General features: G+C 36.5%; 1 protein-coding gene across 2 annotated transcripts; it reads right to left on the reverse strand.

Moving 5' to 3' along the window:
* Positions 1-1308: 1308 nt before the first annotated feature.
* On the reverse strand, positions 1309-22900 carry LOC135696219 (synaptotagmin-7). Of its 2 annotated transcripts, none has more exons than XM_065215532.2 (4): positions 22491-22900; positions 6297-7168; positions 4836-4950; positions 1309-3551 (listed from the first exon to the last, which is right to left on the reverse strand). In XM_065215532.2, the coding sequence occupies exons 1-4, from the start codon at positions 22510-22512 to the stop codon at positions 3244-3246; spliced, it is 1317 nt and encodes a 438-aa protein (XP_065071604.1). In that variant the 5' UTR covers positions 22513-22900; the 3' UTR covers positions 1309-3243. The 2 variants fall into 2 exon arrangements, with proteins under 2 accessions (XP_065071604.1, XP_065071613.1); XM_065215541.2 differs by lacking the exon at positions 22491-22900 and adding an exon at positions 15606-22470.
* Between the last annotated feature and the right edge of the window lie 313 nt (positions 22901-23213).

The following is a 23213-nucleotide window of genomic DNA, read 5'->3' on the forward strand; positions in this document are numbered from 1 at the left end:
TAAATTTATATTACATTTGTCAATAAGCGTCTATGTAAAAAAATGACATGAATGGAAAAGTTACCGAAGTCAAGGCCTAAGATGGATTTGTCATTGAAAACTGGCAAAAATATTTAAGAATAGAAGGTGTCCTTTTGTAGGGAGCAAAAATCAAATGTGGAGTTCTTCAAGGATCCTGCCTAGGCTCCTTTTATTTTTGAAATACATGAGTGATCTACTTAATGTTTTCTCTAAAAACAGCAAAGAAGCAATCTATGCTGATGATACCAGCATAGCATATTCTTATAATGATATAGATGAGTTTGAAGAAACACTTTACAGAAATTGAAACCCTACTAATTTACAGAATTAGTAGGGAGCAAAAATCAAATGTGGAGTTCCTCAAGGATCCTGCCTAAGCTCCTTTTATTTTTGAAATACATGAGTGATCTACTTAATGTTTTCTCTAAAGACAGCAAAGTAGCAATCTATGCTGATGACACCAGCATAGCATATTTTTATAATGACATAGATGAGTTTGAAGAAACACTTTACAGAAATTGAAACCCCTTGAAACAGTTGATTCAAGATGATAGGCTGCCGCTGACTGTTATAAAAATTCAAGCAATGGCTAGAAGATCAAGGCCATGTATTTCGCTGCTGGCGACTGGCAGGCACATTGATGTTGCAGAGAATGCTATATAGAAAAGGGCCCAATTAAACAAGCATCTTTTATGGGATGAACGCTCATTTTACGTTCTAACCCATCTCACCATAAAAAATATAGAGGTATTTCTGAGCAAAGCTTTTAGAATTGTTGCTCAGTGCTCCAAGTGGAGACTCCCACTTACTAATGCTGCAGAAGCTGTGTCTCAAACTGCAGCTTTTACACAGGCAGTAATGCTACTAAACGGGCATTATTTTTCACGTATCCTAAAAATAAGTAACATTAAACATACGAGACATTTTACAAAACGATCGCTAGTGATTATCTGATAAAAAAGCAGGAACTCAATCAAAGGTGAACGACATTGACAAGGAATAATTATGCCTAATTGTGTCATAATTATGCCTCTTTGTATCATTGAAACAGATTTGGACGTTTGAAACCAAAAAAATTCACATCAACCCGCTCAGAGAGAGGACACTGTGGTCGTTCTTCATTCTGATTGGTTATTTGTGCATTCAGCCAACGATGCATGAAAATCGTGGTCATGATTCTGAGAACAACAGGGGACAGACTACCTTTAAGGTTGCTATTCAGATTCTCAGATGTACAGAAATATGGTATCCAAGCGTGTAGTTTCATATACAAAAATGACACAAGTATAATTATCAGGGTTGAACCAATGTTTATTCATAAAACCAACGTTGCCATCTACACATCGATAGGCATCTTTATTCATTACCTTAAAACCAAAATTTCTCAATTTCATTAATTCATAAGAATTATACAAATTATTCGTATTACCAAAATCCAATTGAAATACATTCATTATTTATCAAAGACGATTGCCATTTTTTGTGAATAGAGGTGGTGTGAGTTATCAAAGGATGGAGAAAGTGGTGAGGTGCCATCGATTACCATTTGAGCTTCTTGAGAACGAGAAATTACCTTTTGGCCCACAGAGCTAGCGGCGCTATGAAGGGTCTGCAAATTACCAAAATCCAGGGAGGACTGAGCTTCCCTTGTTAATGCCATATATAACCAATTACTTTTGCTACTGTTTTTAGCAACATTATGTGAACAGCCCCCTTATTATTTTGATATCACTACACCCCTGGAAATAACTGCATGCTTTAAGTTCCCACATAAGTCAATAAGTAACTAGAGAGGAACGGGTGGCCTTCCTATTTTCTCAAAGTTTGGTATCTGCTTGGCAAAAACTGATAAGTAACAGTAATTCTTGTACAATAATGTTACTAGGAGGACGAAGTATGATAGAATGCCGCGTGTCATACGTGGTATATTTTCAAAACTACCAGTGAAGGTGTGGTTTTGTGTACTTTACGGTTGAGGTATAAGATTATTCGTATTAGGCTTAATCCCAAACAATACCAAATAATCGAACTTAAAATCCCATTGTGGGCTAAATAAGTTAACAAACACCCTCAATCAACACATCCTGCATCCATGAAAATATAAAGAAATTTATTCCTTTGTTTAAAATATTATTTTCAACTTCTACTAGAATAGCATGCAATTGAAATTCTAACGAACTTTTTTCTCATTGATAATAACAGAGAAGTTGTTGCGGAGTGTTGAAAAGGTATTGCAATGTTGTCAATAACTTGTTGTAAGGAAAACTGAAGACTAATACTGTTGCAAAATATTTAAAGGCCAGCCCGTTAGAAGATGAAGGTACATTCAGGTCAATTGCCAGGGAAGAAAATGGTATTATATCAAGCACCAACCACTAGCGCAACACATTATATTTCGTATTAAATAGTAGGTAATTTCAATGACACAGCTAATTCAATAGAATTATTAAGATTGTGTGTCGGTGCGCGTGTGTGTGTATGTGTGGGTGCTGTATGTAGAATATTTGTTGTGCTGTATGTAAAATTAAGCCAAGCTTGTTATGCGATGAAACCAAAATAAACAAGAATATTAAAAAAATTAGAAGCGAAGAGTTTAGACTGCTGATTCAGTTACTGGCTGTTGGAATTTCTGCCTAAGATGCAATAAACCGAATTTTTCTATATAGATACCACAATATAGAAAAATTCTATAGTCTGAAAATCAGGGCATGGAAAGGTAATTTGGTATAGGCAGTTTTTTAAAGAAAGATTTTGGTGACTTGATCGTGTTGCATTTGTTGATGCTCAATTTGTGTAGATAGAAAATAAAGAAACTTTTAGCAAAAGTTTAAACTCAAACGCACTCAAAATCCAATTGGTTTGGAGGCCTACCCTTGCAATCCTAATAATGTTTCACTTGAACCCTAACTTCGCCCGATTGAATCTATCAATTGAAGCAAGCTACAACCTAACAAACACAAGCAGTCAGAGGTATCAGACATCTAAAAAACGTGCACCCAGCACATAAGGTGCATTAAATATACACAACATGTAAAACACACAACAGACTTGAATTCTACACTTAGAAGTCACGTGCAACGGGAGTTTTTGCATCATGTCTGAACACAAACTCTCCTTGAGTGCAAAGCAATTGTTCAAAAAAGTGAAAACTAATCATATCTCTTGCTAAGGGGGCGCAGAGGTTTTGCTCACATCATAAAAGGATTCTTAAAATGTTATCGCTCAATACTTGATAATCTTATGCCACATCGCGATAGGCTTCCTTGGATTGTTCATCATATCGGTCCAGTGCTTTAAGGACGAGCCAGCTGTCCTATAACCTATGATCACTTGACCTATAGCCTCATTTGAAAGGATACGGTCAAAGTCCATAACAGTAAAAACAAAGGAAATGTCTCTGATCTTATCAATTGGCACATCGAAGTCAAATACCTCGTTCCAAACAGGATTCAGGCACCGTTTCTTTATTGCTGTCTTCTTTTTATCAATACGTGTGCCACCATACTTCAGGTAAACTTTTACGTATGGATCTGCAATGAAAAAACATTTGATACATTCAGGGGTGTATTGCAATAAAAACAGCAATGGGAACTCCAGCAAAGAATTTCTCAAAAAATAGTAATGTTAAATAGGAAAGGGTGACTTTTATTGCAATACATACAATGCTGTATTTTCTGTACATAGCCCCCTGAGTCCCCTCACTCAGCCCCCTGACACAGTTTCCATTGCAATTAACAATGTCATAGATATGGGGGTCACAGAGGCAACTACCTTAGTGTTAAAATAAAATAAACAGACATTCTGACGCCAAAGCCATACCAGAAATTCAAAAGAGGAAATGATACTTGATGGACCAAAGTTGCTACAGAACGTTGTAATTAATATTTGTTATTTGGAGATTATCTATATTTGACTTGAAACATATATAAAAAATAAAAGAAACAATCTACTTGACCATTGTTTGGGGGTGTCTGCTATTGAGAGTATCTATTAATTAAAGTTTCTCTGCACTTCCATTCAAATGTTTAATTTGCAAAGCAAGAATCCAAGTAGATTTATCGAGTAGATTCTACAACACAAAAATTCCTGGAAACACTACTATATCAAACACTTGGAAGATTCTTCAATGGGGTGAAATCCGCTTCACCCTCTTTTCTGGGACAAATCCTCCTCTGCAGGAGATGGTAAACAAAATACACTCACTGCAAATAAGTATCTAAAAAATACGCCTAATGGATACAACTACAAGGTAGTGGCTCCAAAGCTAATGATGTTGTAGAGGCCTTAAGGAGGTGGGATCAAGGTTCTGCAAGTAGCCAGCCCCCTTCAAAAAGCCCAGTGCTGCCTGGATAGAAGTGATGCTCGTTTTAAAAGTTTTAGAGACTGTTTTCCCAGCCTAAAATTATTGTTATTGAGCCAAGTTGCCACCCACTGCACCAGGATTAAAAGCCTTTGTTCATTGCCGAAGATAGGCCGGTAAAATTTGGCCAACAGATTGCATATAATGTCTCAAATTCTCAATTAAAAATAACACCCTCTATTTCAAAACGGAAATATTGCTTCAGGTTGGCCTTATCTTAAGCCAAAAATTATTTTTTACAACCGCACGAAGAGAAATAGAAGCAGCAGTGGCGAATCGTGTATAGCCTTGATACATTATCTTGCTATTCAAAGGTTGGCTTGCAAACGGATGGATTTAAGGGATTGTGGGAGATTTATTCCTGTGTATTCTACGCCGACCAGTTTGAAATTGTCGATGACATTTCTCAACCATGGGCACAATAAGCAAAGATAATTCTTGGAAGAAAACATACCACAACTTCCTGTTATGTCCATCACTTTGACGTTACTGCATTTCATAACAACAATTGTAATTCGACTTTGAGTCGGATTGTAGCACATTGAAATAAGTAGATCTCCTAAGTAATCCTGAAAATGAGAGAAGTGGTTATTTGGACAAAGAAAGGTAGACAGTTAAAAATTACAGTAAAAAACCTAGAAGCACAAAAAACAATTCTCAATCATGACCTTAAAAGAGAAGTGAAATGTAAATTGAGGAGATGAGTTCAAACAGAGGGAGGGGGGGGTGTTCTTTCCTCTAATAATATAACTATTGAAAGGGTTCCCATCTTTATGTACTTTCCTCCGTTTATCTTATTTCCTTATTTCTTATTTTATATTATATTGTATTAGAATTAATCATTCTCTTATATTGTCTATACTGTTATTGTTCAATCAGTTAATGTATAAATCTGTTTTATGAGGAGTTGTATGTATTGGAATTAAATATAAACTTAACCAAATTGAATCTTTTCTAAAAATTGAGAACTGGCTGGAGCAATGATATTCTTCAGTTATAACAAGAGTGAATTTAAATTTATTGCTCTTAATGTGTTTGTTGTGACTGTGAAAAAAGGTGTCACTTCTTGTGAAAGATGCTGTAAAGCAAAAACCTTACTGCTTCAATCACTGCCAAAATTACTTGGAACACACAACACTCTGCGCTATGCTTCTCTATTTTCATTTTTTTCTCGAATACTACTACTTCCGTCCCCCTTTCCCCCAAAAACTATGTTGAAATTATAGAAAAATATCAAACAAGCCACAAGAAAAACATACTCCATAACCCCTTTCTTTTTTCTATAGTAAATCAACATTGTTCCTAGTGGGAGAGGGGGGTGGCTGAATTTGCCTTTGAAAACCTACGTTAGTGTTCCAAGACTTTTGGCAGCGATTGTGCTGTAAGGTCATAGCCTTATCAAAGAATATAAAGAATATAAAGATATAATGAAACTATAAAGAAAGTGACAAAGGCTGGGAGCCCTCAGCACTCCAAAACAAATTCCAAAAGGGGTCTCAATAAATTCCAAAAGGCAAATGGGTCTCAATCAAACTTGTATGTTGTAAAAAGTTTTCGTTAAAAGCATTTTAAGATTATCGATCCCTCGTCAAAATATCTACGCATAAAGGAGATGAATGCTTAAAGCACTCGACTTTATAAAAATATAAAAATGTCACAGTATCTGCTCAAATAATTAGAATATCACAACATTAGAATATCACTTGAGTAAAAGTTGATGATGCAATGCTTTTTTGTTAATTCAGATTACCAAAAAAGTAAGTCAATCTTCAGATAATTCTTAACATAACGACGCTGATTCAGAAAGACACCACACGATGGCGTGTTGCATGCAACAAAGCTTTAATACTAAATAATGGCAAAAATAAATCAAAATAAATCATTTTGCTACAACTAGAAATTGGTAATCACTTACGGGGTTCCGTCTGCATGGCTTTAGCTCCTTCACATAGGGCACTGGCTCAGCCTGCAAGTGGACATCTGCTAAGTTCAATTCAACCTCTCCGATCGGATCATTCCTTGAGAAGCGATCATAATCAAGAACTTGCAAGTAAAGAGTCCTTTGCATAAGTTTCTGGTGGGGGAATCCCTCAAATGTGAAAGCCTCGTTCCAAACTGGGTTAAGGTTTTTCCGTTTAACACGAGTCTCGAGTCTATGTTTCTTGTCAGGAAGAAGCAAGACTTTTACAAACGGGTCACTTGTCCCTGAAATATCCTTGGCAGCAAGTCCAGTAGCCTTTTGTATATACAATTTTAAAATCAAATCTTCGGCATTATAGCATAAATTAAAAAAAAGCGTGCCTAACTTTTCAGCGGCATCACCACTCGGCGGCTCTGGTTCTGCTGGTATGTCTAACTGCCCAGCACTGCCGAATAAACCAGACTCGGCTCCTTTGAGGATGCCTTTCGTTTCTCTGGAGGGTGGCTGCACTTTGAATTCGGTAAAGACGGGTGACATTGAAGGGGTCACGGCACCATATTTGACGCTACGCTTGCCAAACCCAGGTTCTCGTATTGGCACTTTGCTCGGTGTTCCTGGTAAGGAAAAGGCATTTTCGGCTCGCGGAGGGACATTCAAAGTGGGGAAAAGTTCAGGCTCCTTCTGCGAAGAAAGCAATTTCTTCTCCGGTCGATAGGCCTCTTCAGCTTCTTCTTCTTCTTCGTTTTCTTTATTCTTCCTCTTGAAACAATAAGTGCACAAAGCAACAAAGCTTATCAATGTCACAAGACTGGCAACAAATGTTGGTATTATCCAATCAAGATGTCGCGTTAATTGATGCATCTCGCCTGAAAAGTAAACACTTGCTTCAGCAATATGACAAATAAATTACACGGAAAATGGTCCGGGAAAGGTACAGGGTTTTCATGTCGGTATCTTCACCAAGAAATCTAAAAATTGCTAATTGAAATGCAGTGGAGGAGCGGGACAGCTGTGTATGGTTTGCATATAAATTAAACAAACTGAGTTAATTCTGGATCTCTCGTTTATGAAGTTATTTAATATCAAATTAATATATCAACCACTCTTTCCGCTATTATCAAGTCCAACTTGGCCCTCAGGAGTAAAGGCCAGAAAAACAGCTGACAGAGACAATAGTTCTTTCATTGACCTTTTAAACAGTGTGTGTTTACAGGGCTGTTCATCATGAACACAGGCATATTGTACCACATTCGCGACTGATGAAATGAATGCAACAGTATTTTTCTAAAAAATGCGATATGATTTGAGTTGATTTTCTCAGAGGTGAATTTTGACAACAGTTTATTTTGTACAATAATGTAGTCGGTATCAAAATAACTTTAAATTTTTAGTTTTAAACCGAATATAAAATTTGAAAAATAATTACTGGTCAGACAACCGATTATTTCATCTTATACAAATCAGATGACTTTATCTTTAAAAAAATTAAGCTTAATTTTTGCCAGAGTCAATTTTCGTCGCAATAATATTTGCCAGCATGTAAATATTTATTGCATACGATCTCTTTGAGTTGAAAAAGCCAATATGGGCAGAGAACGAAAACAATAACGAATTGACTCTAGGCGAGAATTATTCTCTTGTTTAACAGCTGCACACTCAAGTTTATTGTAACAGCCGTTCAAGTGTTTGCTACTGGCTATGCAATATCTGTGCAAAAGTAAGCCTAAGGCAGATCCAAAATGAAATAACATGAAACCTCAGATGATCAGAGTACATACAGCAAAAGCATAGACGTGTCCTTCGGTAAATTTTGCTTCCAGTCGGTAAACATTTTGGTAGTCACTAGTAACAGATTAACGCCAAGAATTTACTTTATTAATCTTCTTATCCTCTTTACCAAAGTTAAAAACAGAATTTTAATAATGGAAGTTTCCATCATTTGCCAGCGACCTGAAGGGTGTGGAACAAAAATCCAATAAGTGTCTAACCCCCCCCCCCCCTCCCCAATCGTTGTTGCTTAAATGCGTCCCTGAGCAAAAGTGATATGTGTTTGATTATTTTCTAATATAATTAGAGTCGATATGATAACGAGAATTCAGAGGTTTGAATAACGAGGGTAATACAAAAGGGTATCGAAACGGGTGAAAAAGGCCTCTACTTTTCACATTTTAAAAAACAGCCATTTTTCCCAAAGTGCGCTCTTCGCAATAGGACAACATCAATGCCCATACACCCTAACATATGTTTTTGTACAGTTTATGTCCGATCAGGAGAACTGCCCAGCTCCACAGAAACTGTTGACGAATACAATTTTTGCAACAGCAGTACGTTAAAATAACTGCACCTAAAAACCAAGGAATGGATAACGCAATGTAGTTAACCAACCGAAATAAATTTTAACGGTATCCAGGCAAAACCTGGTGAAAAATGTTGCCACAGTTCTGATATACGTATATAACAACTAACAGGCAACATTCATTTGAATAAGCTAAAGTTTTCGATTTTTAGACTAGGCCTAAATTTAGTTTCTTTATGCAAGAATAGCCTTATTCTCCCATATCTCAGGTCCCGTTTACACGATACCGGATTCACTTCATATCGGATTCGTTTCATATCAGATAGTCCTTCTGTTTACACGATGAGGACCCAATCCGAAATGCTATCGCTCCGCTTTTGAGGAGTGAAATCACTCCGCTACGAAAGTGGCATGAGACCAATCCGACATGTGTCGGATTGGGTAAAGTGCTCGTGTAAACGCTCGAATCCGGACTTGCTCCGCATCTTCAGTTACAATCCCTGTGGTCTCAACCCCACGTTTGGCGCGTTTTTTCAACAAATTGTGGTTTCATTATCAAGAAAAAAAGATGGATGAAGATAAAGAGAAATTTTTCTTTACCACAGTAATTGGTCTTGCACACATTTTTCAGATAAATAGCCACTTCATGGATCTGTTTTTCAAGATATTCCTTATCTTTAAGAAGACTTCACACTCTCCCATCCTTTCCCCTTGAATTGAGAACTCGCTGCATGCGATCTCACGGTCTCTAGCAACAGCTCAATTTCTCGCTCAGTAACTACTATCGTGTAAACAAAAGCCTTATCTGGTATTAAACCAATGATGCAGCGAATCCGATATAAAATGAATCCGGTATGAAATGAATCCGGTATGAAATGAATCCGGTATCATGTAAACGCAGCCTCAGTATCGAGATCCAGATAAGTTTAACCTAAGAATCCAAAACAATGATTCCAAAATAAAATGAAAAATGATAAGGCTGATATTGAAAAGCCGAAAAAATAGTAAAAAGTGGCTTCCAACCTGATAAAAACTTTTGACACGAAATCTTTTTCACAGCAAACTCAACCGTTCTGGTCGCATGCCAAGCTTGAGTTGATTAAAGGCCCAAAGCGAAACTTACTAAGGCTCTGTTTATATGGAGAAATTAGCCTCGGCTACCTGAGGTTATTTTCCAAACTGAGATATCGGCATCCTATACAAAGGGAATATAATTCTCAGTTTACGTTTATATGAGTGTCGCAAATAATATCACCCAGGTGGGGTTATTTCTGACTGCTGATATCTCACCTGAGCGAGCCTATATATCGGCTTGGTGGGGCTATTTTTTCTCATATAAACGCAAACAAAAATAGCCTCACTTCACCGACACAAAATTGCAGATACTGCGCAAGCGCAAAGCATTATTCTCGTCAATGATATGCCGTTAATGATAATGGACCAGCAGGTATTACTTCTACCAGGTCGAAACCAGACAGAACGTGATTTTCGAGCAAGCTTTTTCAATGCTCGTTGCCTCATCTTTTCTTTCCAGGAACCTTTCTCCCTCGCAAAGTCAAATCCTGACATTCCTATTAAGTTTCCCAGGTAGAGTTGAGATAACAGAACTAAAAAAATAGCATCGGGTAGCCGAAGCTATTTTCTCCTTTATAAACCTAAGAGCCTAAGAATCCACTGACCGCAATTTAGTAGGCGCAAAAAGAGCCGACTATCGAACAGCTAAATTCCTGGCAGCATTATCAACTTTTCTTACATAACACTTACCACAGAAATATGTTAAAACAATTGTTCAATCTTTGTAACTAGCAAAAGGCGCCAACAACGTTTTTAACAAAGATACTTTTTTACGGAGTTGGGAATGCTTCCAGTAGAAGTGGTAGATTAAAATAGGAAAACAAGATTGTCGTCTTTGTTGACTGCTTATGACACCAATGACATTATTATAACGATCACTGAAAAAAGAGGATATACAGAGATTGGAAAGTGCAGAGATGTGGTTTTGGAGGAGAATAGAGAAGATGAGGACAGAAAAAGTTACAAAAGAGAACGTATTGCGAAGGACTGGAGAGAAAAGAACATTGATTCCGGCCATATAACCGGCAGAAGAAGTGGATCGGTCACACAATGAGACACCAGGGACTACTAACAATAATATAGAGGCGCATATATATATATGCATATATATCATTGACTACTAACTGATGTAATCGAAGGGAGGCTAAACGGCAAAGGGAGCTGAGGAAGGAAGATAATGGCAGTGTTCGATCATTCGCGTAGGAAAGAAAATGGCAGAACAGAAACATAGAGATATCAAGCGTAGGGCTGAAGACCGGGATAGTTGGCGGGTCTTTTTTTGACTATTTATGACACCGACTAAACGACAATACCAACGATGATTATAATTATTATCAAAATCATGAGGATGATGGCAGTTGCAGAGTGGTCGACTCAACCTATGGAACAGGAACCAAAAGCTAAACATTGGATTATGAGAAACAGCCCGAAATGATAATCACAGAATTCCAGAAAGAGAAGAAGGAAAGCAAAATCTTAAAGAATCTATTATTGAATTTTTAGCAAGGCGTCATAATGCATCAAAGGCTCACAACTCGCTCCTGTTGTGTTGAAAAAGCCAACAATACGGCGCAGCGTAAATAAACGTTTGTCTTATTTTGCGATTTTACAAATATCCTTTCAAACTGCCAAGCTTTAAAATCTTGATACATCTAGAACTAGAAAAACGCGACTTGTTCACCCCTTTATCAAAACACGCAAACCTCAGCTACTATAGACCTTGTATACCATAAAATACAGAATTAGCTCTCGATTTTACAAGCCTTGAAACAATCCATTCAACAACAGAATGTTCAGCAACTTAAGAGATTCAGTTATAGGACATTTTTAATCAAAATTGGTAAAAGAAGGATCCACTGTGCAGCAATTAATATAAGCAGCTGTGCTAACAAATAATAACAGGTAACAGAAAGGACCTATTGAAACTGCAAATATGATTTTTTATTAAAATTAGGATCGAATAAATTCGTTCAATCTTCTATTGCTATCCTGCAGCAAATTCCTATTGCGGTAGACAAAAATTTACACAAAGATTTGAATTATAAAGATAGCTTTATTGCAAATCTGTCGCTATGGAAATATTTTCCAGTCCTTTATAAGAAAGTGTTATATGGCAATATGCTATGAGGTGATTGTGAAATGTTGCCTGGGGAAACAATTCCCTTTCGTGTCTGAGCTAATTGCACAAACATGTGCTATTAGCACCTCGCCAAAATATTTCACTACTGGCATTTGTATGGCGAGAACTCTGAGCATTATAGAAAGATATCCCATGTGGCATACCAGCATATCTGAGTTCATTTCTCTTCACGAGAGCAAGAGGCTACATAACATAATTTTGAATCAGCCTCGTTTGGGAAATAATCTCAAATTTCAGAAACCTGAAGCCGAAACAGTGAATGCCTGCTAGAATGTGAACTTTAAAAATCCTTTCTGGCTAGGCCTAATTAAATCGAATAACTCAGTACAACAAAATTCCAAGATCTTGATTAATATTATTAACTCAACCTAACAAATATAGTTTAATTAATCGGAAAATAACTCAATCATTAAAGTCGAAGGCACTTTTTCAGATTTAACAAGATCACCATGCTTAGAAGTCTTGAATTTCGAGATCATGTTAGTAATTTAGGATTCACAAACTGACCGAAATCAGAAGTCTTTAACAGAAAATGCAAGAAGACACAGCCTTTATTACAACCAAATTTTAAGATGGGTAGATGAAATTTTTTATCAAGAAGCTTGAGCTGCAGAAATCCTCATTCACAATCCGATCAAAGTGGGCCTAAATTGGCTAACTTCTTGTTTACTATCAAGATTTTTGTTTATAAATATACAATTCAACAGCTGCTGTTCCGCAGGTTTTGCAAGATTGGATCAACAGTAGAACCGAAAGGCGCCTGTATTTGCATAAAACCACCAATCCTATTCTCAGTTAGACGAAGAAAAAGCAAACTGCAGGTAACAGTAATCAGCCACAAAACAAAAGTTAAGTGCTTTGAGGACCTCTTTCGAAAAGGTATTTCTTTTGTGCATACATCGAAAATCTACATCGATTGTGCATTACCGACAGATTTTGGAGTGGACTTTTCTTATTTCAATTGAAGTGACGTCATCATATTCAATACATGATTATATATGCACCCCTTCTCTGAACACCTTCTTCAAGTCTGAGAATTTCAAAATTGACTCAAGAGCAAAAATTATCCATCCACTCTCTCCACAAAATCTCTAGGTTCCTTACAGCTAAGTTGAGGCTTGCAGTTAAAGCAAACTGACAATCTGTCAAGCTTTATGTGAAGTTTATAGTATATCTAGGGTATTTTTAACGAGCATTCTAGAATACCCTCTATAGAGATCCCCTATTACTAGCGCCATTATGAAATGAGGGTAAATTTCACTCACCCCAAGCCCCTGAACAAAAACAGAAATTTTTTATATAAACAAAAATCAATTTTTAATCCTCCAATTTCACATCAAAACAAAGCTACTTTTGCCTAAATTCTAGAACAAAGTAATGTTTAATCATTCAAGTATGTAATGAAACCTAATTACAATGATTTATTTCGTTTGCGGGTCTTCCTCTCTCGAAATTGATGATAAGGTAATAACTTAACATGGCGAATAACTTATTTTTGCAAGCAGAATCACGGTACTTAAAAGGACAAACATATTTGCAGAAACGAGAGGATAAACAACTCAAACGACAATACACAACATGGAACAGCAAACACAAATATGAAGTACGAATTCGTAGAATAAAAGCCATATTAGTATGGCTTTATCGTAAACAAGAAGGTTTCTATTCTTCTGATTGGTAATTTGCCGCAAGCAAATATATATATTATAAAACAACTAGTTCCCTTTGACTATGGTTTCAGGAGGTTATTTACTTAGCTGCTGGCTTCAATAATATCAACAGACGTCAGAAAAATAACAGATAAATGTTAAAAATTCAGAGAACTTATCACATGGATCCTATGGGGAGGGGGGGGGAGCAAGCTATGCTGCTATTTTCAGCCTAGGCCCAACACAGTATATCAAGCTGATACATCTTAAGGGGCTAGCCCGAACTCGAGAAGCCCGAATGCGTCAAGGATATCTTTGGGCTCCATCTTTGATATAGCTAACTGAGTGATCATGATACAAAGTAATGTAAAGGTATAATGGTGATAGGTATTCAAAAGAAGAAATAGCTTCATGTCTTGAAAAAGTGGAAAGAAGGAAAAACTGTATCTGCTGGCAAATGTGGTTTTAAAAGTATAAGCAATCGCTGCTGTTTGAATGCAAAATACATCGAAGATTGATTGGTATAATGAAAATAGTGATCGAATCGCTATACTGAGAATGACAAAGGGGGATCCAGAATTTCTGGAGAGAAAATTTTGTATATAATTAACGAGCGAAAATCTTCGTTTCTTAAAACATCCACTAGGCTGTCTCAACACTTAAAGTGATCATCGGGCTACACAAACAAAAGTACATTGTTCTTCAAGGGTTGCCTGCACCCCCACCTACCACCAACGAGATACTTTCAATGACATTACGAACAAATGGAGAAAAAAATCAAAATTTCTACAACAACTGGCTCATACCTCATCTGATTCTTTGTTACTCAACTTTTCGCTGAACCCAGATATCTGGCTGCTCCCTTCAAGGGCCTCCGTATAAATAAATGACGTAAATTCACCCCCCAGCATACCAAACAAACATTGTCTTTATCCACGTCTAAGTTGTCAGATAAAATCAAAAGTAATGAAATTTGTCACGTACAATCCATTTTTACCTGGATTATTCGTCTAACCTCATTCTGAAGATCTCTATTTCTGAAGCTCTCCCGTTTTTCAATTTGATCCAAAAGATATAATACGGGGGTTGGATAACAGAGAAAGGTTTGTAATTATAGACATAGAGGATGTTTTTATAGTTGTATACATGCTCAAGAGACAAAGTCACTTTCTCTTTGATAAATGAAAAAGAAGCTGCACTCAAACAGATGGCTGATCTTTTTTCTCTGTCACACAATATAATGATATGCAAGGGATAATTGTGCATAAATCAAACACAATTTAATTATGCAGACTTTTTAGAAGTCTCAACCGATAAGTCTAGAAAAATGTTTGCAAATTAAAGCATTTCTTAGATAATGTTTGTGAAGATTTGGATAATAACGTTCTATTCTTGCGGATTTCAGTACTCAAGGGTTAGAAAAATAAACCAGATACATAATAGAACAAAGCACGTGCGGAGTTGATATAAGACCTGCAAAAACTGTGCAAAAAACCTGACTTCACCAGCTTGATCTGATTCTATGAACAAGCAGTGAACACAAACATATTGTGACTTGCTCAGTTGCTTAAAATGAGAACGGCTTCCAGTTTAAATCTACCACATCATATGTAGAAAACCAAATACACCAATGTACAAAATTTTCTCAAGATCTATTATTTTTTATAGTGGCATCACCCGTTGTTACAATCAAATTATAAAGCTCTATTGACAACCTATTTTCTAATAAATATTATTAGCAGAATGACTGCTTGTTGAAAAGGTAGTTAAATTGCAAACCAAAACGCTTTAATGGATAAAGGCATGAAACAAAAAATGGCTGGATTGTAAACTCTGCTAAACATACAATAAACTATGATTATTGATATGCCTTTGGGTAACACATAATGGTATAATTAAATAGCTATCATCGAGAAATCAATAAACCATCTTGATAGGTTGGCAGAACGATAAATGAAAGCCCTGAAATAATATTATTCAAGAAAATTCGAGTTGCGCACGCTTTGTTTGCAGACGATGTGAAAAACTGAGAGAATTCTAAAATACTCAATGGTGTGAAATGCAAGGACATCATAATGCTGTTTAAAGGGATTTACTAATAGTTTAAACGAAAAGATAATAGCTGAAGTAAAGATAACACTTACACGCGTTCCTAGCAACGAAATGAATGGATGGATTCAATGCATGAACTCAAAGCTGGTAGTTTACAATCATAATCATCGCAAATGAAGAAAACACAGAACAGTCTGTTCGGATTGATTTCATTGATATACATCGACTTTGTCGGAGAAAATGAAATAAGTATTCATACAGCCACAGCTTCCTGCACAACTGGCATTGCTGCCCAGCGAATTATCGAGAAAGCGTATTAATAAAATGGGCAGATGACTGGTAACGCACGGGGGGTTGCATAACAGTGAATCGCGGATGTCTTGATATTGAGGTAAAAAGGAAAATGGAAGGTTTGAGCAGTCTTGGCGCAGAACAAGCCAACTTTTACATTGTTTAGTCAAGAATTTGATGAAAAGTGATCATACAGATATATTGAATATCAAATTGATGGTTTAAGGAAATAAGCTTCTGGCAGCAAATCCCCCCCCGACCGGGAGCTAGACACCTGCATCAAATCCATGTGTGAAACTACAGTCTGCCTGATGCAGCATTCGATGGAATATCCAGCTTGAAACCGAGGACAAAGTGTCCATGTGCTAGATTTTTGTCAACGATGCAAGCATGCATAGACAAATACTTAAATATAATCGACCTGATTTGATGAAACAACGTTATGATTGGAAGAACGGAAAGATTACAATCACTTATTTCTAGTAAACGGGAGAATGCTCGATCGTGGACTGGTGGCAACATTTCACACAACAGGAAATTATGTTTTCTCAATCTACTGATTGCTTTTAAATAACACTTGGTCGCACTAGCAACTGCTCAGGAACGAAGTTATGAAAGATAGCTGTAAAACTACATATCCGAAATTTCAACAAGGAATTAACAAATTCCCTCCCTAATAGCACAATTTAAAATGCCAAAATTTCACCAAAAACTTTTTAGATTGATTCATATTCCCCTATATATATTTAAGTAAACCTAAAGAGACAGGAGAGTAGAGTTTAGTAAAGATCATCAAGAAAAAGTGAGGTTGGAGAGAGGGGGCTTCAAAAATGAGTCTGGAGTGGGAGATAACAGAGCCCTTACCCTTTTTCCCAGCAGCCCAGAATCATCTTGTTGTATTCCCACTTTTCTTAACTCACTAGATATGTAGACGATTTTATAGAAGGTTAACTATGAGAAATGAGCAGCCAAATGGTATCAAACACGCAGCTTAATATTAGGTAGTAGACAGAGATCAAAAGAAGAAAAGCTTCTTATAAAAATTTAGTTGTCGATGGTCTAACAACGCGGGAATGTCTCTGAGCAGACGAAGCTTCAAAACCATTGCTTATGATTCGAAGGTATTAAAGATGCTTTCAAGGCTACCGCCAATTGGCTGATTGAGAGAACGAACAATTTTCTTTGCATGACTCGATAAGTATGGAAGTTATACAGGAAAAAATTAGAGGATACCGGAGAGTTTTGCAGAATCCTAGGCACACGTTTTGAGCCTGTTTTTGAAATTAATTCCTTGCAAAAACTAATTTCTTAAATATAAACTGAAACAGTTTTCTGTGTTCACGAATACACCAAGGGCTGAGATTTATCGCAAGCTAGCAGGAAGTAGTTAGCTTTAAGACGAAAATTTCAAAGGGTAGTGAGAGACCGGTCGATGTCATACATATGGATCCTGGTAGCCTTTCGAAGTAGGATGGACTCTGAGAAGCAATTGGACAAACAGGTGAGGACCGGGCGGGTGTTGGCCATTCTCAAATTCGAGGGAAAAAATGATCAATATTTCGATGATTACTTCACTACACCCAACTGTTTACATGCTGGGCTGCAAAAGCATAGCTCGGGCCTATTCCCATGATAATTACTGCAGCTGTATCAAACCCATTCAAATTGTCCTTGCAATAACATAAGCACAGGGCTTTCAAGTCAAAACGGTGTCCCCCATGAATATTTGAATAGTGGATTGAGGGCATGACGGTGGCGTTGAATGGTACATCTGTCATATGAAGACAAAAGATTCAATTAAATTGAGGCTCTCGCAGTTATATGAAAATAAATCAGGCACCGCGGAGCCGAAAGGTCTCTAGCCCCCCTTAGCCCCCCGCCCACTTTTCTCAACGCCCTGCAGTGCCTGTTAATATGTAAAATAGAAGTTGTATTCTCAGGCTAGTTAGCTTATTTATCAATTTACTTTATTTTGCTGTATATGCTTCCAAAACTTCAAGATATCGTGTAGAAGTGTACGATGGAGGATACATAAATGGCTACTGATAGAAAAAGACTTCAAAATGGCAAACAACAGAGATTTTTTCTCAAAACCTCGTTACAGCGATAGATGCCTTAAAAAAGTAATCAAGCAGTCCATCATTTTGGGGTTGTAGCCCCCCTCTGACACCCAACTTGTCAAAAAATCAATGAACGTTTGCGACTTGGTCAGAATTTATCGAAAAATTGCATCTTCAGAGCCCAGTCCCCCCTAAACATTTCACTCCCTCTTGAAGTAGCCTCGAGATAACAGGCACCTTTTTGCAACAGTCCCCATTATTTTTCAGATTCACTGTGCTCCTCCTAGACAAAAAGACTCTTTTATGAAAGTCCAAAAACCTGCGTTCTGCATATTACACAGAACGAAAACTTCTGTAAAAGCAATTTGCGGTTTCTGCTCATAATTTTTTCAGTGCCGAATTTTCCATTAAAAATCAAATCATTTCCTTTTCCTGGCATATAAACTGTAAACAGCATGGTCTATTATTTGAAATTCCTTGAGCAAAGATTTGCAGAATCATAGAAATTGACTGATGATAGAGGCGCTATACAAACAAAGCCACCTACTGATAAAGTAAAAAAATGACAATTTAAGCGTTTTTTCCCAGACGCTGATAATCATGTTCAGTGGAAATTTTTATTATTACTTGAACTCAAGTCTTTCAAACTGACAGAAAATTTTCACAGTGAGAAAATAAAAATGGCAGGGATGAAAAGACTGTCAGCGATCAAATTATGACTGGTGACGTACATTCTTTGGAAAATCAGGCCTATGGAGAGCCATTTTTGTTTCAACATACATAAAAACTATATTACTATTCGGAGTGGGATGGTCATTTGTCCTACTGCCCCTGGTTTCACACCTGTCAACAAATTAATTACATATGGCAAGCCCTCGAATAAGCTCCTGCCAAGCTTCTCCCTCAAATAAGTCCCAACCCTAAAGTATTTTTTGTGAAATAAGCCCTCACCCTTGAATAAGCCCAAATAGGTTAAGATATTGCCTCAAAATCAATAGGTATATCCCAATATTAAGAATACTGGGCATACTAAAACAGAACAAGAAATTTTCCTTAGAAATATATTTAGCTGCTGCTTAATAAGCCCTCCCTTGATTGGGCCCCTAGCTCAAAATAATTTTTTTTGAAATAAGCCCCCGGGAAATTATTTGGTGACCAGTGGCGAATTTAAGAGGGGGCAACTAGGGGCAGTTGCCCCTTCCTTGACGAGTTGAAGCATGACTGGCACCCCTTTTTTGGAAATTTTGCGCCCCTTACTTTTGAAGAATGAGAATCAGGTGAAAAAGTTTCTGAGACCCATAGGTTAATTTGCTTCAAGGATTACCTGAAAGTTATGTTGTTTATTCTGAAAATAGATCTGAAATTGTTTATTCTGAAAAAATTTTCAGTGCCCCACTACCAACTGCCCCTCCTTCAAATTTGCTCTGGATCTGCCCCTGTTGGTGACCTATGGTAACTTTATTTTCATGGGTAAAAGCTTCACATACCAACACATTGCTAGGTAACTAGAAAAAGATATTGTTAACTCTTCAACTGTTCTACTTAAAGCAATTTTCAAAGTTTTCTTGCTCAGAAACTTATCAAAAAGATTTAACTTTCCTTGCTTTGTTGAATCAAGCCAAAGTTTTTTCTGTAAATTTTTTATTTGAAAATAGCATGGGAGAGTGGGGGCAAATCATACTAAATTACTTTCTCTCCTGACATTACTTGGAGTAAAAATATCGGAAATTTTCCAAAAGTAAACAGAAAAGGTATACCTAGATGCGGGTCGAAAGTAACATCAGAAAATAAAAAAGCGTTTTAATGGTTTTGACCAATTGCAGCTACAAATCTTGACAAGTTTTAAAGCCTTGTCGGAGGGGGATAAGATTAATATTGAGAAGGGAAATCTTTTAAAATAAGGTACAATATTCAGTTTTTCTGATTACTATTACTATCATTATTAATATCCCAAAAATTTTATTCCTTTCAAATTGACGTAAATGTTTTTACAAAAAACTACATTGCTTTGTAGTAAATGTAAATTTTTGGTTTAAGGAATTGGTAAAGATTAGTGACAAAGATAATACAACCTTGTCTGTCTTTACCAGTAGCTTAGTTTTCTCATGGTAACATTTGTAAACTTAATTCAAAAGGAGATTTAAAAGAATGAAAACAAGGACACAAGAATATATTAAAACAGAAGGAATGACATTCACTCTTGGTAAACATCATAACAGGATGGGTTCCTTGCTTCATTTGTTGCTCTTCAAGTGTTTTTATTTGCTGTTGGGAATGGGTGTTGCAGGCAGCAGGGAACCTTCAACCTGGGGGGGGGGAGAGTCATCTCAAACTCAGATACTCTAATCGGGGGGGGGGGGTTATCCACTATTTGACTTGCCAGGATGTGCTTTTAGGCAACAAGGTCCCTTCTGGATAATTTTCTCTGTGACAGGTAACAGGTTGTAGAGTGGTTTTCTGCACAGTCCCATCACTTTCCTAGACAACTTTTTTCTAACACCTACTATAGTCAAGCCTTATCTACACTTACATTCAAAAAGTATTGGGACACCTTCAGGACTTAAAAGGCTTTTTATAAAATGAATTTTTCAATCCTTTTCTCATTAACTAAAAACAACAAAAAAGATTTTCATATAATTTCCACAAGACATTGTTTATGTTTGAAAGACCGTCCAGTATGCCTATAAATTAAAAAACAACCATAACATTTTTCTGGCATTTTAAGGGGTCATCCAAAAATAAGAAGAAATTACTTTCAAGGAGATATTAGAGATTGTTTTTTACCAAAAAAGAAGGGGTGTTTTCCAAAGTTGCTGCAATTGTAGGCTGTTTGAAGTGTTCAGCTTTTGCTGTGTGTGAGCCCTGTTTTCTGGGTTAGAAATTTAGGCAAAGTGGAAAAAAAATTAAAAAATTAGACCAAGGTTACATTTAGAAAAGCTGTGCAACTCTGGACCATTTTCTGTTGTAAAGCCTTATCAAATGCAACCACATAATTCTTTAATTTAAGTATCCTATTACTTTTTGATACTACTAACACATGCATCACATGGACACATAACCGCCCCTTTTATTTAGTCATCATTTGAATGTCCCATTCTATATTCTCTATGATTTAGCAGATAAGAGGTCTTACACTATCAAGAAAATTCTTAAAACCATCATTTTTTCAAAGAAGCAAAATTGAGATGGAGATATATCAATAAATAATATACCTTGATGGTTGCTATGAAACTAAACATTTGTGTCAACATAAAAGCAGTTTTATATCACAAATCAATTCCAATAACATTGGTTTTGTTTTTAACTGATTTAACATGGCATTAATGCCACTGTAATGGCATTGAATTTAATGCACTTATGAGCACTTTTAAGTAAATTGGGCCACCCACTCTAAAGTGGACAAAACTGGATCAAAATTGGAATTATGATGATGATGATGATGATGATTAAAAAAAGGATGTAGGCTAAGTCTGTAATTTGATTGGAAATTTCTTTTTCCCTAGCAGAGCTCCTTATATTTCATACTGGTGTGGTTGTGTCAATGAATGCAAACATGAGCCAAGGAACAATATAAATCACATATTGAAGAACAAAAATACTAAAATTTAAGTCCTTTCAAAAATGGTCAAAACTAGGGTCATGGGCAGATACTTGGTCAAATATTGGGGGGAAGCCTATTGTTTGATAAGATGTTGTCACACTTTATCAATGTTTTAGAACAAAAACAACTGTCTTCCAAAACATCGCCCCAGGTGTCTGCTAATGATTAGCATGTTCTTTAAATAAATTTTTTCCTACTTCAGATTTTCCCATTATTTTAGAACAAAAACAATTCTCTTCTAAAGTATCGCCCTAGGTGCATGCCACTGGTTGGCGTGTCCTTTTTTTATAAATTTTTCCTACTTCAGCTTTGAATATGTTTTACATACTGTTGTTGCCCCTTCTTTCACCCTCCATACCCCAATTGACATTTGGTGGACTGCTTGGCTTTCTCTCGGATACCTTTTGCAAACTTCAAATGTTTTTTTGGCCATATTACGACCAACTTTTGACACATTTCACTGATATTGCATGTTTAGAAGTATTTCATGGTGTTCTTTTCAGTTATGTAGTGAAAATTTAAAAATTTTGAAAAATACATTTTTAAATGATTTCGCACTTAGGAACTCTAAAACAATGAGATTTGAAAAATACATTTTTAAATGATTTCGCACTTAAGAACTCTAAAACAATGAGATTACCCTCCTACTTAAAGTCTGAACAAAAAGAAACTAAATAGGATCGAATTCGGCACATGCTCGTACATGCTTATTTCCTTATAACTCTGAAGAGCTCGGTATTGTAAAATATTATCGGCGTAAACTTTTCCAGCAGGGACTGACACCACCACAATATTGTTAAATAGATAAAAAAACCGCTACATGTAACGTCGTCATTGACATTACAATAGACGAATTTTATCTGTAGGCGATGGGCCTACAGATAAAAGCGGAAGAGTTTTACAACTTTCTCAATGATTAAATTCTACAATCATTCACCACCGTTTTTTTTATACATAAAAGCTGTGGAATACTTAGCACCTTAATTAACAAGAGCGCGCAGCAAGGATACGTAAATTGCTGTTACCTTTGATGAAATGTTGACTCATTCCGGGGAAATTTCTTGACAAATTCCTCTAACGAACACAAGCGAACATAATCTTCTTTGGATATTATTGGCAACGGTAAGATACGAAATACCGTCTCCGCTTCAAATGCTTTCTCTGTTTTTGAATTTGAATACGAACTCCAAATGAACAACTTTTCAAAACACTTTGTGTATTGTTGGCTCTTCCCCATTAACAAACCCCAGCATTTTGAATTCTGAACAGCATTTCATCGACGAAAAGTCGCATACTGACTCCTGTATATTGATAATGTTTCATTGGGTTAAATTCTTATATTTCTCCAGGAATGCCTTGTGTAATTGAACTTCGAGACATGAGCATCAGATGAGGATGACAATTCTGCTGGTCGTCACGGTTCAAAGAACAGTTGTTGCTGTTGCTAATTTGGGGATGACACGAATCCCTTACTCCCTCGAATCCCCCTTTAAAAAAGGCCCCTTTTTAATAAACCCGATTTCAATAATGCTCCATCTCAAAAAAAAAATTGAAAAATAAGCCCACCGCTGAGTTACCTTCCTTCCCAAAATAAGCTCAATTTACTTGTTAAATGATGATTAAATGAAATTTAATCAGAGTTAATTTCACGAGGGGCTTTTGAGCGTTAACTAAATCGCGTGAGATTGTTGTTATTACTATTTCGTTATGTTTTCTTGTGCCACGCGTTTTTCTTGTATCTGGTCTAC

This window comes from Rhopilema esculentum, chromosome 17 (genome assembly GCF_057945365.1).
Source record: "Rhopilema esculentum isolate cy_ngs chromosome 17, ASM5794536v1, whole genome shotgun sequence".
Taxonomy (NCBI): Eukaryota; Metazoa; Cnidaria; class Scyphozoa; order Rhizostomeae; family Rhizostomatidae; genus Rhopilema; species Rhopilema esculentum.

Bases quoted from the DNA above. Each gene is read 5' to 3' on its own strand.
- LOC135696219 (XM_065215532.2), bottom strand. From the start codon at position 22,512: ATGAGTCAACATTTCATCAAAG. The intron at 7,169-22,490 runs GTAACAGCAATT...TTTACTTTTCAG, and splicing joins GAGTCAACATTTCATCAAAG to GCGAGATGCATCAATTAACG. The intron at 3,552-4,835 runs GTATGTTTTCTT...TTTTCATTGCAG, and splicing joins GGACATAACAGGAAGTTGTG to ATCCATACGTAAAAGTTTAC.